The sequence below is a fragment of the Sebastes fasciatus genome, chromosome 19 (genome assembly GCF_043250625.1).
Source record: "Sebastes fasciatus isolate fSebFas1 chromosome 19, fSebFas1.pri, whole genome shotgun sequence".
Lineage (NCBI taxonomy): Eukaryota > Metazoa > Chordata > Actinopteri > Perciformes > Sebastidae > Sebastes > Sebastes fasciatus.
The window spans coordinates 6,974,692-6,993,560 of record NC_133813.1 but is presented as its reverse complement, the minus strand read 5'-3'; the positions used below and the strand labels follow the sequence as shown (position 1 = coordinate 6,993,560).

The 18,869-nt window shown below is 40.4% G+C and overlaps 1 protein-coding gene across 2 annotated transcripts in view; it reads right to left on the bottom strand.

The window, feature by feature from the left end:
* Positions 1–194: 194 nt before the first annotated feature.
* The window catches only part of LOC141757725 (solute carrier family 12 member 2-like), a 62,237-nt gene continuing 43,562 nt past the window's right edge, over positions 195–18,869 (bottom strand). The window contains exons 21-27 of one of the 2 annotated variants that reach the window (XM_074618451.1): positions 16,688–16,735; positions 14,068–14,190; positions 12,583–12,694; positions 8,643–8,729; positions 7,381–7,516; positions 6,571–6,638; positions 195–5,408 (exon numbers count right to left, since the gene is read on the bottom strand). In XM_074618451.1, coding sequence (XP_074474552.1) covers positions 5,273–5,408; positions 6,571–6,638; positions 7,381–7,516; positions 8,643–8,729; positions 12,583–12,694; positions 14,068–14,190; positions 16,688–16,735 — 710 coding nt within the window. In that variant the 3' untranslated portion in view covers positions 195–5,272. The remainder of the gene's footprint in view (positions 5,409–6,570; positions 6,639–7,380; positions 7,517–8,642; positions 8,730–12,582; positions 12,695–14,067; positions 14,191–16,687; positions 16,736–18,869) is intronic. The other variant, XM_074618452.1, reaches the window with a different exon arrangement.

Genomic DNA, 18,869 nt, shown 5'->3' with positions numbered 1-18,869 from the left:
ATGGTTGCTAGAGGTCGCTGTTTCATTTTGCACCATGCGACTAGATGATACAACATACTAGTGGGTTTAGTATGCCCCTATTGACCCACATCGATGATGCTTATAGTGACTTATTACGCCTATTTAATAGCCTGACAACAATCTAACCGGCTGAAATTATACAGAGCACAAAAGGAGACATCAAATGTGACTGATTTCATTTGATTTATTTATTGCAATAAAGATGTACAAAGTATTGGTAATCATAAATGTTAAAATGTTAGAAAAAGCATATCTGTGACTGTTAACAGTACAGTGTATCAAAACATTACTGCTTCAACTGGCTGGGTCGATTCCATCCACATTTGTTTGTGTGAAAACAGGAGAAAACAGGTTTGATCTGCTTTGACGCGATGCCTTTTTGAAGAAAAGGCATCGAAAAGATAGAAATACACAGACTCCAAAAGAGAAAAAAGACACAATTTGCTAAAATCAAAAGGCAACAAACTCATAAAAGAAAAAAAAAACATGCAAATTAACTTACAACCAAAACCGAAAATATACCAAAAAGAAAAAAAAGTGGAGAAAATCCTGAACTAAAATAAATATCTTTCTCCATGCTGAAATTTGACATAAGTATTCCACTCCCCTAATGTATGCCATTAGACTATGAAGTTTATTTACAGGTTAGTTTGCAGTGTGGACAACATCATCCATCGTCATGGCTCGACACATGACGGATGGAGACTGGAGAGGAAGGAGGGGACTTTGGCAAAAAAACTAAAACATACAATGATTCAGTCAAATGATGACGTGGTGGCGGACATATGAGTACAGGTGACATTTGGTTTTCTTCAGTAGAACATCGTCAAATCTAACGGGAGATAAATGAAGTCACACACAAACACTATTATTTGGTAGTAAAATGATGACAGGAGGTCGTTTTTGTTTAATGTGACATATCAAAGACAAAAAGATCCCCTCCAGGGTCAGACTAATACATTTATATATGAGTTTATATAGGCATATATATAGATTCTTTAATATACAAATATAGAGTAACCCGTGTTCTTGTATTGTAATATTGTTGCTCTGTAACAGTAAGGGAGTGCTTCACAGCAGAACTGAAATGAATGGAGTTATAAAGACACACTCCTTGATTTTGTTATAGTGCACAACAGCGACCCCAAATGTTGTTTTAGCAGTTACTATACAAGAGATCAATATGTACCAACAGGAAATGATGCGATATCGACAGACGTCACACTGTAACTCTGCAAATGCCACTTATAGCGGCACTGCAGTGATTTAGTGTTTCATAAAGTCAGGTCATTTGCGAGGAACAGATTTTTTAAAAATGGATATAAAGCAGCAGAGGTAGAGATATCCTAGTTTGGGGTCAAGTATACTTAGTTATGTCATTATTAAACCCATAACAAACAGTAAAATACATGTACAGGTCCACTTGGTTCCTTGAAACCAAGGTCAAAATTGAGTCGAATTGGATCGGGCAGAGTCCCGATCTGCTTGATCCGCACGTCTAATATCTGAACAGATGATTGGGTCGACCACATTTTGGGTCGGATTTAATTTAATTATCCTCTGGTCTATCTTGGACTGTGTTTCTTCTTGTGAAAAGTTCTATGCATGACGTGTTAAGGAAGGTTTTTCACAGCCAAAAACCTCTACTAACAGCGAGCTGGGACGATATTTGGGCATTTGGGGGACGCTGTTGCACGCTATAACATAAGCAGACCTCGTCTTTGACTGTGCCTTCAATCAAATGGATTACACTTCCTCACCCAGTACATGCTTTTTCCACATACTTTAAAAGTACTCAGGGTATATTAAATACACTGGTGAGTGTGTATATAGTTCATGTGTATGTGCTGAACGCACTAAAAAACAACCTCTCCTCACATCACACACATGCATACATACATACAGTATGTATATCAAAGTCCTGGCCTACACATTCTGCAGGTGAAGCACATAGTGATGAGTGATACAGTCGTATGAGCGCTAACGGCACAACGAAGCTGACACACAGTACACTGCACCAACAGCAATCGATGCATGGAAAAGAGTTCATATACATGATGGGGAAACAAAAAGGGCGACTATGTATGCTAACTCCTAGCGGTAGTGTTTTCATTATTATACAGTACATTCAACTAAGCTATAAGCATTGTGTCACAATCCTCTTTTGAAATTGCATACAGTTAAAGGACAGAGTACATGAAAGTAACAAGCTAAATGCTAATTTCTGGGGGGAAATGCAGAGGGAAAAAAGTACATTAGAAGAAAAGAGAACCCTGTTTTATTCCATTGTGGCAGTTTCTAAATCAATAAACCCCCCCAGTCGCCATAATAAAGCTTTTCTTCTGTTACAGTTCACGCTCCTGGTAACGGCTGACGTTAAAGTGGAAGTATGGGATAATTTACAGTGAGCTGTGCAGTTATCTTTTGATAAATCTAGCCAAACGTTATCCTGCTTATACCACGGACTCTTACGTTATCCGCAATTCAAATTCATTTTTCAGGGCAATGCACTGAAATAGAACATTTGTGTGTGTAAGCCAACCTTAAGGTGTTCAGACTGAGCACTAATGTGCAAATTCTTCTACTAAAGTGTTTCAATAGTCCATGTTTTGACTGCACAGTGGCTCAATGTAAGATAGCCATCAACTTGTATTTCAAAACTTAACAGCGACTTCCTGTTTATTCTTTACTTTTATAACGACTAAATTTGTAGTTTGCTTGTCTCCCTATTTTCATGAATTGGAACTCTTTGGGATAAGCATGATTTTTTTTTTTTTCCCACATGTTGAAACATTTTTAAAGGGGACATATCATGACAAAACTCACTTTTTCAGTGCTTGTGCACATACAGTACATTTGGAAATCTGGAGCGCCTACCGACCTACAAACTGTGAAATAAGTCCGTTTTTTTGTGGTCTGTCTCGATCAGAAAACATGTAATTCAACAAGCCATTTATATTTGGCTCCCCTTCCTATGTCACATTTCTCTCAAGCCAATCAGCGCAGACTGGGCTTTTTTGAGAGGGGGTTTCTTAAAGAGACAGGTGCTTAAAAACGGAGCGTTTCAAACGGAGGGTGAATACAGGTATATTCAGACAGACAGGATGTGTTTTTGAACATTAAAGCATGTAAACATGTTCTAGTAGAAACCCAAAATACAAGTATGAACCTAAAAATGAGCATGATATGTCCCCTTTGACTCACTCCGATGTGCCTAAATCTGGGCTGCCCAGGCGTGAATTTGCATCCATTGATTTTTACAAGCGATGTTGGAGCTTCCAAAATTCACTCTGCGTTCAGTCTGAAAGCACCTTTAGAATAAATGCAACTTTACCACTCCAAAACACAGCTAAACCGGTTAACTACATCAGAGCTGTGTGGTTATCTGAAAATAATCAACACCCCCTGGCCGAGTCAATACTCTCTGTGACCTTATTTAGAACATCAGTGTTTAAAATGATGAAATGGTCTATACATGGCTTTTTCTTGGTACCCTTAAAAGGCTACAAGCCAGCGCCTAACTTGCCCTTTATATATGAACTGAGGAGAGTAGATCCTTTTACATGGACACGGACTTTTATTACAAGTACTTACGCAACACAAGCTCATATGCATAGAGGTATATCTTCACTCAGCCTCGACACATTCTACTGTCACATTCTTCCTGCCAGCAAGTCTTCCAGTGTGAAGCTTGTGTGTCGTTCATTCTCTGTGCCCATGTACTGTAGGCTTTCGTAGGAATGGAGAGACCAGCAGATGGCAAACAAGCAGCCAGACAGGCGTGCGTGAGTGCAAAACTCCAAGTCTACTGTGGCGCTAACTAGCTGGCATAAGTGGAATATGTTTACATGTGTTGATTGACCACTTCGCCAGCGAACACGCAGGCCTACAGTAAGCAAAGTAACAGACTAATGCAGGTGGACTATGGGATGGAAAATTAAGATGCATATACAGTAAAGAAGACAATTGTGCTGAAAACACTTCTCATAACATGTAACCAATGGATCGCTATCTGCATTTACCCACAAACCGTCCAGCCAGTATGGCTTATAAGAGATAATCATGACAATCGTTAGTTCTAGCATTAAGGCAAGGTTTTAGCTAGCTTGTTGGGTAGCGCAGTTTCTTTTTTCTCAGGGGAAGAACCGTACATGTGGACACAGAAACACAAAACGTTGTTGAAAGAAAGACTTAATTTAGTCAATCAGCAGAGATAGTCTTTCCACATTGACAATGATTGGAAAACTAGGTTCACATCTTTTCTGACAAAACAAGAAGATCTTAAATTTAAGACCCATATAAACATTATTTTTAGGCGCCGTTGCCTAAAAGATAAACCGTGTCTCGTGTCGACTAGCTGAGGCTATCGTAAAATATTCAACAGTTTTTAAAAAGGAAGACTCAAAAGTGAATACAAAATAAAAACGCTATGGCCCAAAATAAAACATTGATTAGGGTAAAAAGAGAAAAGAAATGACAGAGTAAGTCTTCATGCAATCAAGTGGACACCCTTCATTAAATTCATGCAATCCACTCGCATAAATACAACGCTCCAACTAAGAAGGAATCACATTTAAAAACTCAATAAAACTAACTAGTATCCACTAATATCATAAGTAATATTGTCAATCTGGATAGAGATTATAATTATTTCATCTGATTTTTAACTGGAAGGCACATCCATAAGGCTTCAGAAGGTGTTTGCAAAGCATTCTGCATGGTTCTCTCCCAATATTTAAGGATAACAACGGGGTGATTATTGCTGCGACACACAAAAACAACTGGTCCGATTAGGTATGACATCAAGATATCATGAGGACGACAATGTGAACATTGTGCACGACTGCTTTGGAGCCTGAGAGAAATCAACTTCGACAAAAATGAAAAAATGTCATGAGGAAATTATAAGAAACTAGAGCTACAAGAGAAAAAAACCCAGACATCTTGGAATAAATAGAAAGAAAAAGAGCAGAGTGGGCAACCTTACAACCACCCCCCCCCTCTCCCACCCAAACCCCGACATTCCTCTATCACTTTTTAGGGCTTTTACACATCTCAGCCAATAGCACTTCCTTCATCTTTATTCATATTACCAGCATTGATTCCGTCAGTGGCTGTGTTTTCTACCGTCCCTGGAGTGTATGTGGTGCACCTTTAGGTCTGGACTGGAACTGGGATGTGTATGTGGGTCTGCTCCCCCAGAGGCAGAAGTGGATGTGAGATTTTAAAAACTTGGGTTTGTTTGTTTTTTTTAAGAGTAGAAGGTGAGGACACTCTGGTGGTTGCCGCGCACCAGGAGGAGGGGAGGCAGGTCTTTGGACAAGACCTCCAGCCAGCCCATGTACAGAGCGCTGGACACCGCGCCTTTCCTGGCCAATGGCAGACTCCTGCGAGAAGAAGAGAGGGCGATCATTAGTGGGGCTGCTGATACTCAGAGCTTGTCAGGGAGGGAGCTAAATAACGCTCCAAAGATGGGATACATTTTTGGCGAGGAAAAACTGGCCATATTTAAAGGGGTTCCTCCTACAGACACGCACACTTTGTGCTAATCCCGGGCAGTTTTCTACAGTATAAATGTGTTATTTTCGCCTATTCTAAAATGGTAAATTTGAATATTTCTCCATACTGGGGTCCCTAATTAGTCTTGGAATCACATAAAGTGGGTATCACTGTAAAGCTGAGACTCTTGTGGATCCAATGAGCCCAACTGTATTCATGTGTGATGATGTTAGTCCCCATAGTAGCCATTTCATTGTAGTGAGACCAATTTAATGAAACTTGACCCCACTGTATAAAATGACCTGTGGTGACCTCTAGGATAATCACAGCCTCATGAAACGTTACAGCCACAAACTAGAGACCTGGAGCATTCAGAGGATGGATGGCTTTCCTAGCTAGATTGACAATAAGGGGGTTTCTGAGCAGTTTACACAACAGAAGTGCTCGCCATCCAATTGCCAAGGAATGCCATTCTTACAGAAATCTCCAAATGTCAAATGTTTTTGAAACCAAATCACAGCATGGCTTTTTCTAAATTACTACAACAACTTAATGGAGCATGGGGATGACCATCATATACTTCTATCATAATGTTCTAAACCCTTATACACTTTTACAATTAACTTTAAATAATTAATTAATGAATCAATTTGTGTCTCAAATTAATCTTCAGGTTCCCAGCTTTCAGTTGATGTACACCACTTCTATGTGACATCTACTGTTGACCTGCTATCTCCCCCTAAAGACCCCCTATACACACCTAAAAAAAGACAAAAACGGGTCTATTGTGGGTCTCAAAGGGTTAAAGGAGTCAGCTGCTACAGAGGTACACTCCCTGAAACACTCAGTGGGTCCAATCAACATGTTAAAATGGAAAAAAAATGCATTTGCAAAATGTAAACTTGCATTCCTGAGGTGACTGTAATTATTAAAAAAAAATGTCAGCAGAGCACAACCACTGTTATAGAAACTATTACACAACAAGGCCACCTGTGTTATTCAAGAGCACACACACCCACACACATACACAAACAAAGAGTAGCAGCTTACATGACGATGAGGTTGGCTGTGCTTGAGTGCTCCTTCAGCAGCTCGTTGAGTCTGATCTGACGATTAGTCTGAAGAGCAAAAACAAACACAAAAACCGGTTCAAACATTCAGGTATCAGCTTACAGATAACTATCACGAGCTGCTGTGACGCTGACTATGAGCCAGCAGCACGGCTCACAGTGCTGCTGGCTCACTCTCAACTGTTTCCACTCAGTGCATTACAAATGTATTCTATGACAAGCCATTTTAACATTTAATAGCTAAGCTTGACTATCCAGAATTAACATTACAGATATCTACAATTTCATCGTGACTAGTCAGAATTGTTATTCCAGATATCTATAACGTCATTCTGACTGGTCAAAACGACAGTTAGAGATATCTGTAATTCAGTTCTGACTATCCTAATCAACAGGTTCAGATATCTCAAACGTCATTCTGACTAGTTGTTATGCATGACGTTGCTCATGCGAGGCTCCCCGTTGGTGTTAACAGAAACTTTTGCTAACTTCTGTAAAGTTGGAAAGATATTCACAGGATCAATAACTCATAAGCGAAACATTGTTAAAACACACTCACTTAGTGAGAACAAAGCAGTGAATCAGAGAAATAAAATGTTATTGCTGAAGCTCAGAAACGTCCCGAACACAGCAAAATAAGAAATAAGAAGAAAAGAGAAAATCCAGGCCGAGGGCTGAAGGGTCTCTGTAGATACAGACACCAGGCATATTATACCTTTAAACTTGTGAATGAAAGAGACACAGAACGATGCAGAACACAGTGAATTAGAGTGAGTAGCAGTGTGCTGACCTTGGCGCGGTACAGCTCCAGCTCGTTGTCAGTGATCCTCCAGGGTTCGCTGTCCTTCAGCCTCTCAGCCGCCTCCTGCTCCATGTCGTCTTCCTTCAGCCGATACGGCTCGATCATCTCTTCAAAGGCCGACACGCTGCACAACAACAACAACAGCGTCGTGGTTAACCCCTTTATACAAGCCAGGCAACAACACCTTAAAGAACACTCACACTGAGATTACGTTCACTCATATTTGTTTTAAATGGGACAACGATAGACAGGGATACAACGGCACAGGGTTGTGTTGAGTGGTGTTATTTTGTTCTTGTAAAGTATATGGCCAAATCAAGCTTCAAGATTTAAAGCATAACTCAGGTATATTACAACTTGAGTATTGTTTTTGTAGTTTTGGCCATCGTTTTTATCAATTATGACGGCGATGTAAATACAAAGACATACGTAGAGGTCAAGGACCCCGGACAAGTCAACAGTTTATCCAAACCCCTTTATTTAAAGGTCAAACTGAAAGGGAGCGCAGCTGAAATGTTGCTAATAATCCCTCATTGCAGGAGTGCAAACAACTACACAGTGAGTAGAGTAGGCAGAAGTTGATGCAGGAAGTCTGGGTAGTAATCTTACTGTTCTCCTTTGTTTGACAAACCTGTCTGATCACATGTTTCTGACTTCTCTTTAGGGATGTCACTGTGTTCCTAGATCTCTGACCACAATGTTTCTGATTACTGATGGACAGATGCAGATGGACAAAGCTAAAAAAGTGAAACCCAAATTGTAATTAGCTGAAACCGTCCTTTAAGTTACAGCACAACAACACTTATGGATCCACATGACCCCAAGCGATGTAGAATATATAATAATTATGTAGAATATCAGACCCCCATATAGTCATTTCGAACATCATATAAATATCATCATGATCTGTTCAAAGCAAACTGAAATGTAAATGTAAGCTCATTTGTCTGAGCCTCTGATTCTACTGATGTCTTCACACAAACACATGAGGGTGGCAAATATTCTGCCTGCCTATACTGTAGACTCATCCATCTATTATCATTTATCGCAGCTTAATGACAGATGTGAAACATTGAACTTTAAATATTAAAGGGTAACTGTGCTACAACAATTTCTGAATCTGGTCCAGTATTGAGGGACAGCGCTGTACACGGCCCCTCAATATAGTTATGGTCTGTATTAGTGACCTTTATTTGAGAGGAAAACTGTTAAAATGTGTATCAGCTGGTAGAAAAGCTGGATGAACTTACTGCTCCTTCTTGGGCTTGGTGTTTATGTCTCCCAGCACGGTGATGTCCGAGAAGTCTATCCTGAACTTGCTCAGCAGAGTGGCCATCCTGCACAGAAAAAATGCAAAAACAAAGAGCTTTGGGGTGAATACTGGAAACCAGCTGCAAGACATTTCAAACAAAGGAGCTGTGGACAGAGATAACAGCACTGAGTCATCCTGAAGGCCGGGGAAAAGCTGCTTTAAATAGCTCCGTTTGAACGTGGAGTTTCTGGGAGGGGGGAGGCAGGTGGGACAGGCTTTAACGGGGAGCACTGTGGCATTCTGGGTATGAGAGTCATTTCCTTTGGCTTCAACTTCAAAGAAGCTGATAAAACTCACTCACTTCATAAGGTCAAATGTGTGATTTTCAGTCTAGAAAAATAAGATTATCTTTTCCCATTCGATATGAAAACTATTGAAAATGAGTTCTGGTGAAGTAAACAAAATTTTTTGGGTGAAATTTGGGTGAACTGAACCCTTTGAACTGAATGCATTAAAAGAAAGCAGGAATAAGTTCAAAGTTAAACATATGTGTCCTGTACAATCAAAAACATGAGGGATAACGCAAGTTAGTTTTAACGCCACTAATTTCTTTAACGTATTAATGATTTTAGGTTATAGCAGATTCAGTTTTAAAGCTAGAGTGAAGACACTGCCATCATGTGAAACTACAAAACCTAAGGAATCCATTGGTACCAACCTTGTCATACTAGTTTGTCATGAAGGAGGTTAAATAACGCTCCAAACTTGCACTACATTTTGGGGAGGAAAAACTGCCATGGCCTTTTTCAGAGGGCTCCCTTGACCTCTGACCTCAAGATATGTGAATGAAAATGGGTTCTATGGGTACCCACGAGTCTCCCCTTTACAGACATGCCCACTTTATGATAATCACATGCAGACACACTGACAGTTGTTGTTGCCTGTTGGGCTGCAGTTTGCCATGTTATGATTTGAGCATATTTTTTATGCTAAATGCAGTACCTGTGAGGGTTTCTGGACAATATTTGTCATTGCTTTGAGTTGTTAATTGATTTCCAATAATAAATATATACATACATTTGCATAAAGCAGCATATTTGTCCACTCCCATGTTGATAAGAGTATTAAATACATGACAAATCTCCCTTTAAGGTACATTTTGAACAGATAAATGTGTGATTAATCGTGATTAAGTATGGACAATCATGCCATGACAGCCCTAAAATACATACTGCAACCTACTTGCCTATTGATACAAAATGCTGCATGAATTCATTCAAGTTTGAGAGGGAAACATTAAAGTGTCAGATATTGGCTGAAATGGCCAATTTGTATTTTTTTTGGTGTAAACAAACACAAAGGGGAGTTCAAAGTGCACACAGAGCGTACACAGAGACAAAAGGATCGGCGACTAGCACCGAGCTAATTTTATCCAACAAAAGGAGGTAGGAGGCAGCTGTACGGGAAGGACAGTGAGAGCAGCAGAGGGTGAGACGCGTCTTTGTGCTGAAAACGGATTCTGTTGTGAAGGTTTATGATAATACTGGAAATATTACATCCAAGGAATAGTTCGACATTTTATGAAATAGGCTTATTTGCTTTCTTTCAGGGAGTCAGATGAGAATATCAATCTTGTGTTTTAAGTTCAGCACTGGTTTCTTTTTCAACTTTGGACAGAGCCAGGCTAGGTGTTTCCCTCCGCTTCCAGTCTTTATGCTAAGCTAAGCTAACCACATCCTGACATCTGCTCCGTACACAGACATGAGATTGATATCAATATACTTATCTGGCTGTAGGAAAGAAAGCTACCCGTATCTCTGAAACATAGGAAACTAATGTCTCGAAGACACTGAAATAGAGTTGAAGTGTTTGTCCTCTCTGCATGCTTTAATGAGATTTGCTGAGAAAAGCTTCTACCCTAATGACCATTAAATTACCACTCTTGGCAACACACTAACGGTTCTGACGAAGACATAATCCAGAGGGAATACAACCACAGAGCAGACAGGATGTTCACATGATGTGTTGCTGCTCCAAACAGCTGGCTCCACTATTTATTTGGTCTATTTAAAGGACCTTTAAGGGAACATACTGGTAGTTTTTCTGGGTTTTCGCCACTTTCCAACAACATAGTCTCAATTCATTCCATTCCACTTTACAATTCAGTTTGCCGAAACTTGAAACTTGCTGTTGAATAATAAACACTCAGTTAATTTTTAGTTGCCCTTTACTTCTTGTGTAATAAAAGTCAGGGCTCAAAATAACATGTGCATATAATTCTCAGGCCGACATGCAGCGGTGCACGAAACTGTTCAGGGCTGCCAACTCTCTCGCAGAAAAACACATTGGAAATGTCCTCATTTTTTAAACACTCATAAATTCAATGAATACATGTTTTTCTTCAGACATTTGTTGACATTTTGGATGTAATCCTGTCCAGAATGGCCTTGACTATGACCTCTATGACTATGAGAAAATTAAAGGGAATCCAGCTGAAATGACATTTTAACTCCTTGATGGTTTCCTCATATTTGAATTATCATAAAAAAGAATGTTGGGCTTTTTTCGGTCAGATCCGGCCGTGGTGGAAGTGCCAAGAATGAAGGACAAATACACCAAATGGTGCATTGAAAACACTTTTTGGTGCAGGTAAAATAAAAAAGGTTTGGTGCATGTAGATTTAAAAGATAAATGCACCAGTGCACGTACGCAGAAAAATGTATTTCGACGAGCCCTGGAAGTTATCAGTTAAAGCGTCCGGTGGATTAGCTGTCTGCTTCAAGTCTCTAACACCTTCCAGTAAGTGAACCTTGTGCTAGGAATGTTTTGTCAAACTGCTATTCCCAAGATCAATTATAAACCTTCAAGCTCAAGAGTCTGAAATGTTATTGGGAATTGGTAATCAGTAATGTAAAATTGAAAACATACTGGCTGGTGCAGAACCATCAGAAGGATCCTTTAGTTTATTTCTTCAGCACTTAGTGGCCTTATTAAGTAGCCAGTAAGTCAGCTTTGTAAGTAGATTTTGCATTTTGATGCCTACAAAAGATCCTTTTTAAGATTCTGAGTCAGTTCGGACATGTATCAAAATGTTGCATCTCCCAAACTGTGTCCTGACTACACATCGTCCCAAAGTATGCATGAAGGACATCAACCAAATTGTAACTTTGAAATGGCCAATTTACAAATTTGAAAAATGTTTACAAGTGGCAAATAACAGTGTTTTGTGATTTACAGCTAAATATTGTGTTGTGTTTGCTGTACATTTGCACCATATTTAAAATTTGACTGATCTTAGTCATGCTGCCAATTTTCCCAACGAAAATGCACAAGACACAAACAGGATTTCGAGTGCATCTTAGACATTTTGTATATCAATATATTAAGTTCTTATGGCTGACGTGAACAAAGACTTGTGTGCAAACGCGGCATCAACAGAACAGAGTGTCTGTGTCTGTGTCAGTGTGGATTCTATGTTGTCAGCAGCAGCTGAGGAGAGGCGTGTGGTGCTGAAAGGAAAGCAGATGGCTGCCCTGTGTTCACTGCTAACAAGCTGCACGCCTGCTTTTATATGCACTTCTGCATGCACACGTTTGGGGAGTTTTCATGTTGTCCAGCTTGCACCAGGGCTTCATCCTGTTCTCATCCAATACCATGAGCCCGAAAAAAAAGCTTTTTTTTTAATGTTTAATAATCATTATTATCTTTAACTAATATCATTATTGTTATTGTAGTAGCAGTGGTAGTTGTTGTAGTATTTCAACAATTCAAGGGTGCATGTAATCATTTCAAAAGACTCAATAACAGAGTTAATATCTGCTAGCAGGTGTGGTGGACTTGGGACATTGCTTTTGGTAAACGTACTATAATATCGTATTATCTACTTTAGATAACCTTCATAATTGAATCTGTTGATGGGGAGAACTTGCAGTACTTACGCTCGGCGGTCGTGATCAATCCTGTTGATTTTGCCTCCGATGAAGACGCGGATCTTGCAGTCCTTCCACCTCTTCTTGTTGATCAGCAGGTAGGGGATCAGCAGGGTCAGACCTGGACAAGATACATCAAACTCAGCACAAAGCGTCTGTGATTTCAACATTAAACACCTGCTATGTGTCAGTTGGTGGACGTAAAAGTATAGAATATATATAAATCGTCATCCAGAGACAGAAGTGTGATCGTTGGACTCCTAACAACAGTTTTGCCTGCACCAAAGAGTGTCAGAGTCTCTGCTGTCAACAGCGAAGCGGCCGACATGGTGATGATGAGGAGCCAGATTGGAGGTGTCACATGCCGTGGTGTCTCGAACACACGAGTCATGCCTCTGGTCTTGTTCACATCTTTACACCCCGCTGGGCTGACAGAGACCCCAAATCATTCTGCCAATGAAGTTACATGAACACAGTGGCTCCGTCGGCTCCACCGATCAACACCTCACTAATAGGTTTGATCTTCCTAACAGCTGTGGATTGATTTGTCAGAGCTCCGCGCCTCGGTGTTGTCCTGCTGACTGCAGCTTTATATTACTCACATTGTTCTGGCACATGTATGTCTGTGTCCAGTAACCAACCAGTAAACAAAACCATTAGTCAACACTGTGCGTTGTTGTTGTAGACTAATCGTTCATCTGTGGTTTTTAGTGGCAATGCATCTACAGCATATGTGCAGCTGGGGGCGCTGTGGGTACTGAGTCATACTAACTGTACAAGACACAAGAGTCATGATAGAAAAATGCAAAATGTTTCAAATTGTTTTTTCTTTTATGCTCTCATATTCATAGTAGACCAAATGTATGTTCTGACTGTGAACAAAGCATAAAAAATACATTACCTGCCAACAAAACTATTTTAACTTAAAGGTGATGCATGGTTGCCCAGCTGGGAAACTCTTATATAAGCTGCGGCGTCACACTAGTATAAACAATAATAGGTGTTATTTGGCTGCAAACCAGACACCTTTGATGTTGCGGTGGAGAGAAGGACACTGAACCAACTGTTATCCATCACGGATGACCCTGACCACCCTCTCTCTCCACCACCTACTTCTGTTTTTAGTCCTGTAATATACAGTATATAGTGGGTTATTCTATGTTTATAATTTCGATTTTTTTTTTGCTAGCTGTAGTAGTCGGGTATATTTATAGTGTATTCCAATATTCTTTATAGTTTGTATTCTATGGATATATTTCTCTAGTGTTGACATGTAAATGTTATGTACTGTTCTTGTGCATTGCCTGGATAACCTGCTGCTGTAACACAATAATTTCCCAATTTGGAATCAATAAAGTACATCTATCTATCTATCTATCTATCTATCTATCTATTTTCTTGGTCCTCATGCAGTGGAAACTGGTGCATTGCCTCTCACAGCTATTTGGACTATGTTTGATCTGGGTATAGTGGATAACAATCTCCCAGACTCACCTCCGTCATCAAACAGCCACCAGACGTCCACGGTGCCCTTCCCTTGTTTCTTCTGGAACTGCTGGCTGGCCTCCAGCAGCCTCTGGTCGGACACATTCAGCGGTACAGTCGGGCTCTTCTTGTCTGCAGGGACAGTTGCCAAACGCACACACAAACAACACAGACACAGCAAAAGCTCATTTAGATGGCAAAGAACAACTGTAATGAGTATAATCATTTGTTGGCTGGTAGACGTCCTGAGAACGGAACAGTAAGCAAGTAAGCAAAACTGTGTGTTGCTTGGATTTGTCATTCATGGACCGTCAGTGTGTCTGTGGGATTACGTTGCATTGTGTTTGAATGACAGTATGACTGGCCACTGCTTTTCTACTCTTGTAAATTTGTATCTCAATTTCAAAACATTTTGTATGTTTACATGTTTTTTATGTGTAATTATTTTGAATTGAATGAAATATAAAATGTCAGAAAGCAGTGGAAAACAAATTCTCATCACAATTTCCCAGAGCTGAAGACGGCGTCCTCAGATTGCTGGTTGTTTCTTCCAAACCAAATTATAATATTGGATTTAGAACGACATACTGTATACAGACAAATGCAGCAAATCCACACATTTAAGAAGCTGCTCATCGTGATCGTTTCAGTACCAGTTAATATTCACGGTGTACTGAGATGAACAACGATGGTTTGCACTGATACGGTCGTTAAGGGGATGTCTTTATGTGAAGAGTCATAAAGTCAGTGAACCGACTCAGTGATGTCTGCAAGCCAACATCAGCCACCACAAGCTGCTGGTCAAACCAGACCAAGTCAGGCTTTAACACTAACATCTGTAAGTGTATTGAATTGAGCAAGGGTGACTGGCAAATGAACAAACTCTTCATTTGTTAGAGGAAGACTGATACTGTGTCTCAATTCGGATACTTCCGTTGGTACACTGTGTACTTACTTGTGTGGTCGAACACAGCTGTTGTGCACTTACCGGAAATGACGATCGCAACATTTGACCGCTTCTTCTTGTTTTTAAGAGCGCAACGTGTCGTACTCTGAAAACCCCGCCCACCAAAGGAAAACAATCGGCGCCACAATATGCAACCGAGGGCCGAAACGTTAACAAAACGCCTGCATCAGAATTCAGCAGGTCAATGGACTATTTTAGAACCATATGTCTACCAGGGGTGCAGCTGTTAACGAAAATGATCGTGAAGATGATGAAATTAGCTGTTAACAAGCTAATGTTAGCTATGTGTTAGGAAGCTCATGTAGCCAGCTAAGGCACTTGCAAACATAATACTGCATAGCTTCCTGATTTATCCACATTCCACTAAGTTGCATACCGTCACATGCTTCAGCTTAAAGCTAGGGTTGGTAATCTCAAGAAACTAGCAAGAGTATGCTAGGTTTTAAAAATGATCCAACCGAAAAACCCGGCCCAGTGTTGCCAACTCTTTTCAAATGAAAGCAGCTAGCGTCGCTAGCTCCAAAAGTCACTAAATCTAGCACCAAGTCGTCAACACTGACTAGTTAGACTTCCGTCACGTGACAACCCTCACTACAAAACACTGCACCTACATGCAGGCGTGTAATAGTCACGTCTCTACGCCACAAAACTTGACGTTGACATGCTTTCTTCCGGTGGACAGGCGGGTCCATCGCAATGCTTTGCCATGAGACTTGGCTGCTTCAGGCCTCCCTCCAAAGCCACTCCCCAAAATAATCATCATCATACGCCGCCATCTCCGACATTTTCACAACTTTGGTGGTCCCTCCCCCTTCCGCTACGTGGCCAAGATGACGACCAGCGTTCCACACTTAACTTTTGACCGTTATGAGTACACCATCTGGCTTCTCATAGTGCACTGCCTTTTGCCGTACTTGTCGGTGTGAACGCAGTAATGCACTCAAAATATCAAGTGTAAGAATGCGGATTGAGATACAGCATGAGTTTTTGTAAGTATGTGTTAAAAATTACTTAAAGTTTTAACTATTTTTTTGGATTTCATTTTGGTTTAATGAACACAGAGGAAGAGCACCAGTAAGAAAGAAGGAGAGCAGTTCAGGAGTTAGCTGGACGGAGCTGGAAACATGAAAACAGGAGAGCCGTTTTCATCCTGGAAGAGAAAGCTACAGACAAACTGTCACCTCCAGAGAGAGAAGAAGCAGCAGGCGAGACAGACTGAAGACAAAAAAAAGGAGGAAATTGAAATGTTGGCACACACGCACAACATTAAATACTCGAGACTTGGACTGAGTTAAAAGGTACTATCACATAGAGTACAGCTTCAGAGGCTGGGCTCGAGCTACAAGCTGGCGACTTTTAACAGGAAGGCAGGAGAAAGAGAGGAAAAGACAAACTGTTATTCCCCAAAGCCAAGAAGCTAGCGGGCCGGAAACAAGGACCAGAGACATAAGACAGAGACGGCACAGTGCGGGACGGTATGTTAGTACAAGAGCACTTCAGAATATACAGTGAAATATGAGGTGATAGAAGGATGGATGAATGGAGATGAAGATAAAAACAAAGCCGAGAAAGAAAGAAAGAAAGAAAGAAAGAAAGAAAGAAAGAAAGAAAGAAAGAAAGAAAGAAAGGTTTTAAGGCAACACAATAAAGTGGGTCTCCTGCCTTTTTTCAACAGTGGCTGAGTTGGAGCTTTGCCGTCGTCGTCGTCATCTGAGAAATGTGAGACAAAAGGAGAGAAAACAAAAAAAATTGAGGTGAAATGTTGATGTGATGTGCCAGTAACTTACAACTGAGGTTCGTTGGTCGTGGATCCACATGAGTGTAACAGAAAGTTAACAGTCATAATGCTTCATGCGAACAGACTGAGGTTCATGGAAAAACACGGAGCTTTTGCTGAAGCTTTTCCACTGGCAGGAGCTTTAACAGAGAGCTCAACTTGTTCTCTCTGATTTCTGGACATGTCTCGACTCTGGTTCAATCAAACTGGCCATTTGGTGAGCACATGTGAGGGGTATCAAGTCCGCATAAATCAGTTCTAATTCTCAAAGCTGAACTACTCCACTGACAATATGCTTGGATTAAAATGAAACCACACACACACACACTAAAGAGGGGGATTCAGAGTGGAATGAAGTCCGCAAAGAGGAGGGGGGGGGACTTAATGATGGCTCAGGTACAGAGGGAGCTCAAGCAGGGACTAAGAGGATTACCCAAATCAAGGCATTCATCTTCACTTTGCTACTTCTTCTACCTTCACCACACCAACATGTTCACCATGTGTGTGGGCCCCCTCAATTTGGGTACACATTAACCCCCTGAGAACCTGCGGGATCACTTTACTGTCTTTCAGAGGCTCTAGTAGGTTCAGTTTTAGGGCTGGAGTGAAGACGCAGATATCATATGAAACTAGAAAACCTAATGAATCCATGTCACGCAACCATGTTGGGAAGGAAGCTAAATAACACTCCAAAGTTGGGTTTAATTTTACCCAAGAAAAACGGCCATTTGGTCCCTTGACCCCTGACCTCAGGATATGTGAATGAAAATGGGTTGTATGGGTACCCACGAGTCTCCCCTTTACAGACATGCCCACTTTATGGTAATCGCATTTAGTTTTGGGAACAAAACATGCCGTTTTTTTCACACAACTTGACACAAAGTGCTGAGCAGCATCTCAAATTAATCTTCAGGTTCCCAGCTTTCAGATGATGTACACCACTTCTATGTGACATCTACTGTTGACCTGCTATCTCCCCCTAAAGACCCCCTGTACCCCCACAAAAACGGATCTTTTGTGGGTTGGTAGGCGCTCCAGATGTATGTGCACAAGCACTGAAAAGGCGAGGTTTTCATGATATGTCCACTTTAAATAGTGATCACAATATGCAGGAGCATTTAGAATTAGGACTGTATTTCTGTTAAAATGACACAGCAATGTTGTATTTATAGAATTAGTGCTGTAGAAATGTAGAAATTTTTCAAGACAACAGGTAAACATGGAAGAACTGTTGAGTTTACATTAACGGTTAAGTAAAACGGGAGCTAAACAGAGAACAGGCGTTATCATTTCTATCACTTTACTCACCAAAGTAACGGCTGAGACTTGTTTTAATAATAAGTAGGGTATGGGTGAGTGGATTTGGGCGACATGCACAGCATGGGATTTCGTTGCAGGGATAACAGATTTAATATTGTACCTAAACTTTGACCAAAATTGTAATGATTTCATTTTGACCTGTGTCAACATATAGCTCATCATCCTACAAGAAGACATAAAGTAAGCATGTACAGGGCTTTGTTGTTCATAATATGAAAGGCTTCCACAACAAGAAATATCAACACCAAATACTTTAACAGCCGTCATGAACCCAGACCGGATGAGGCCTGTTGCTCCGATCTGGGAACACTTTCTTTGTTTGCTTGCTCAGAGTTGTGTGGGTCTCTCTCTCTCTCTGTGGACTAACAAACTTGGCCCAGTGGGACGACTGGAGTCATGGGTCACTGAGGCGACTTCCTGTCAGGGCAGTGTGTGTGTGTGTGTGTGTATAGAGGCACAATAAAGGAAGCCATTGATGGATTAAGAGGGATCTCTGAGAATGGTGTTAAACTGATTTCCTGGATGAAAAGCCTTCCTCTGACATGACCTGAACTGGTGTTTGAGTAACATAAACACACATACTGTATATAAATATATATATATATATATATATATATATATAAATAAATAAAAAGAAAAAATATATATATTAATAATATATATACATAAATAAATAAATGAAAATATAAAACATATATATATATATATATATATATATATATATATATATATATAACAAATATAAAA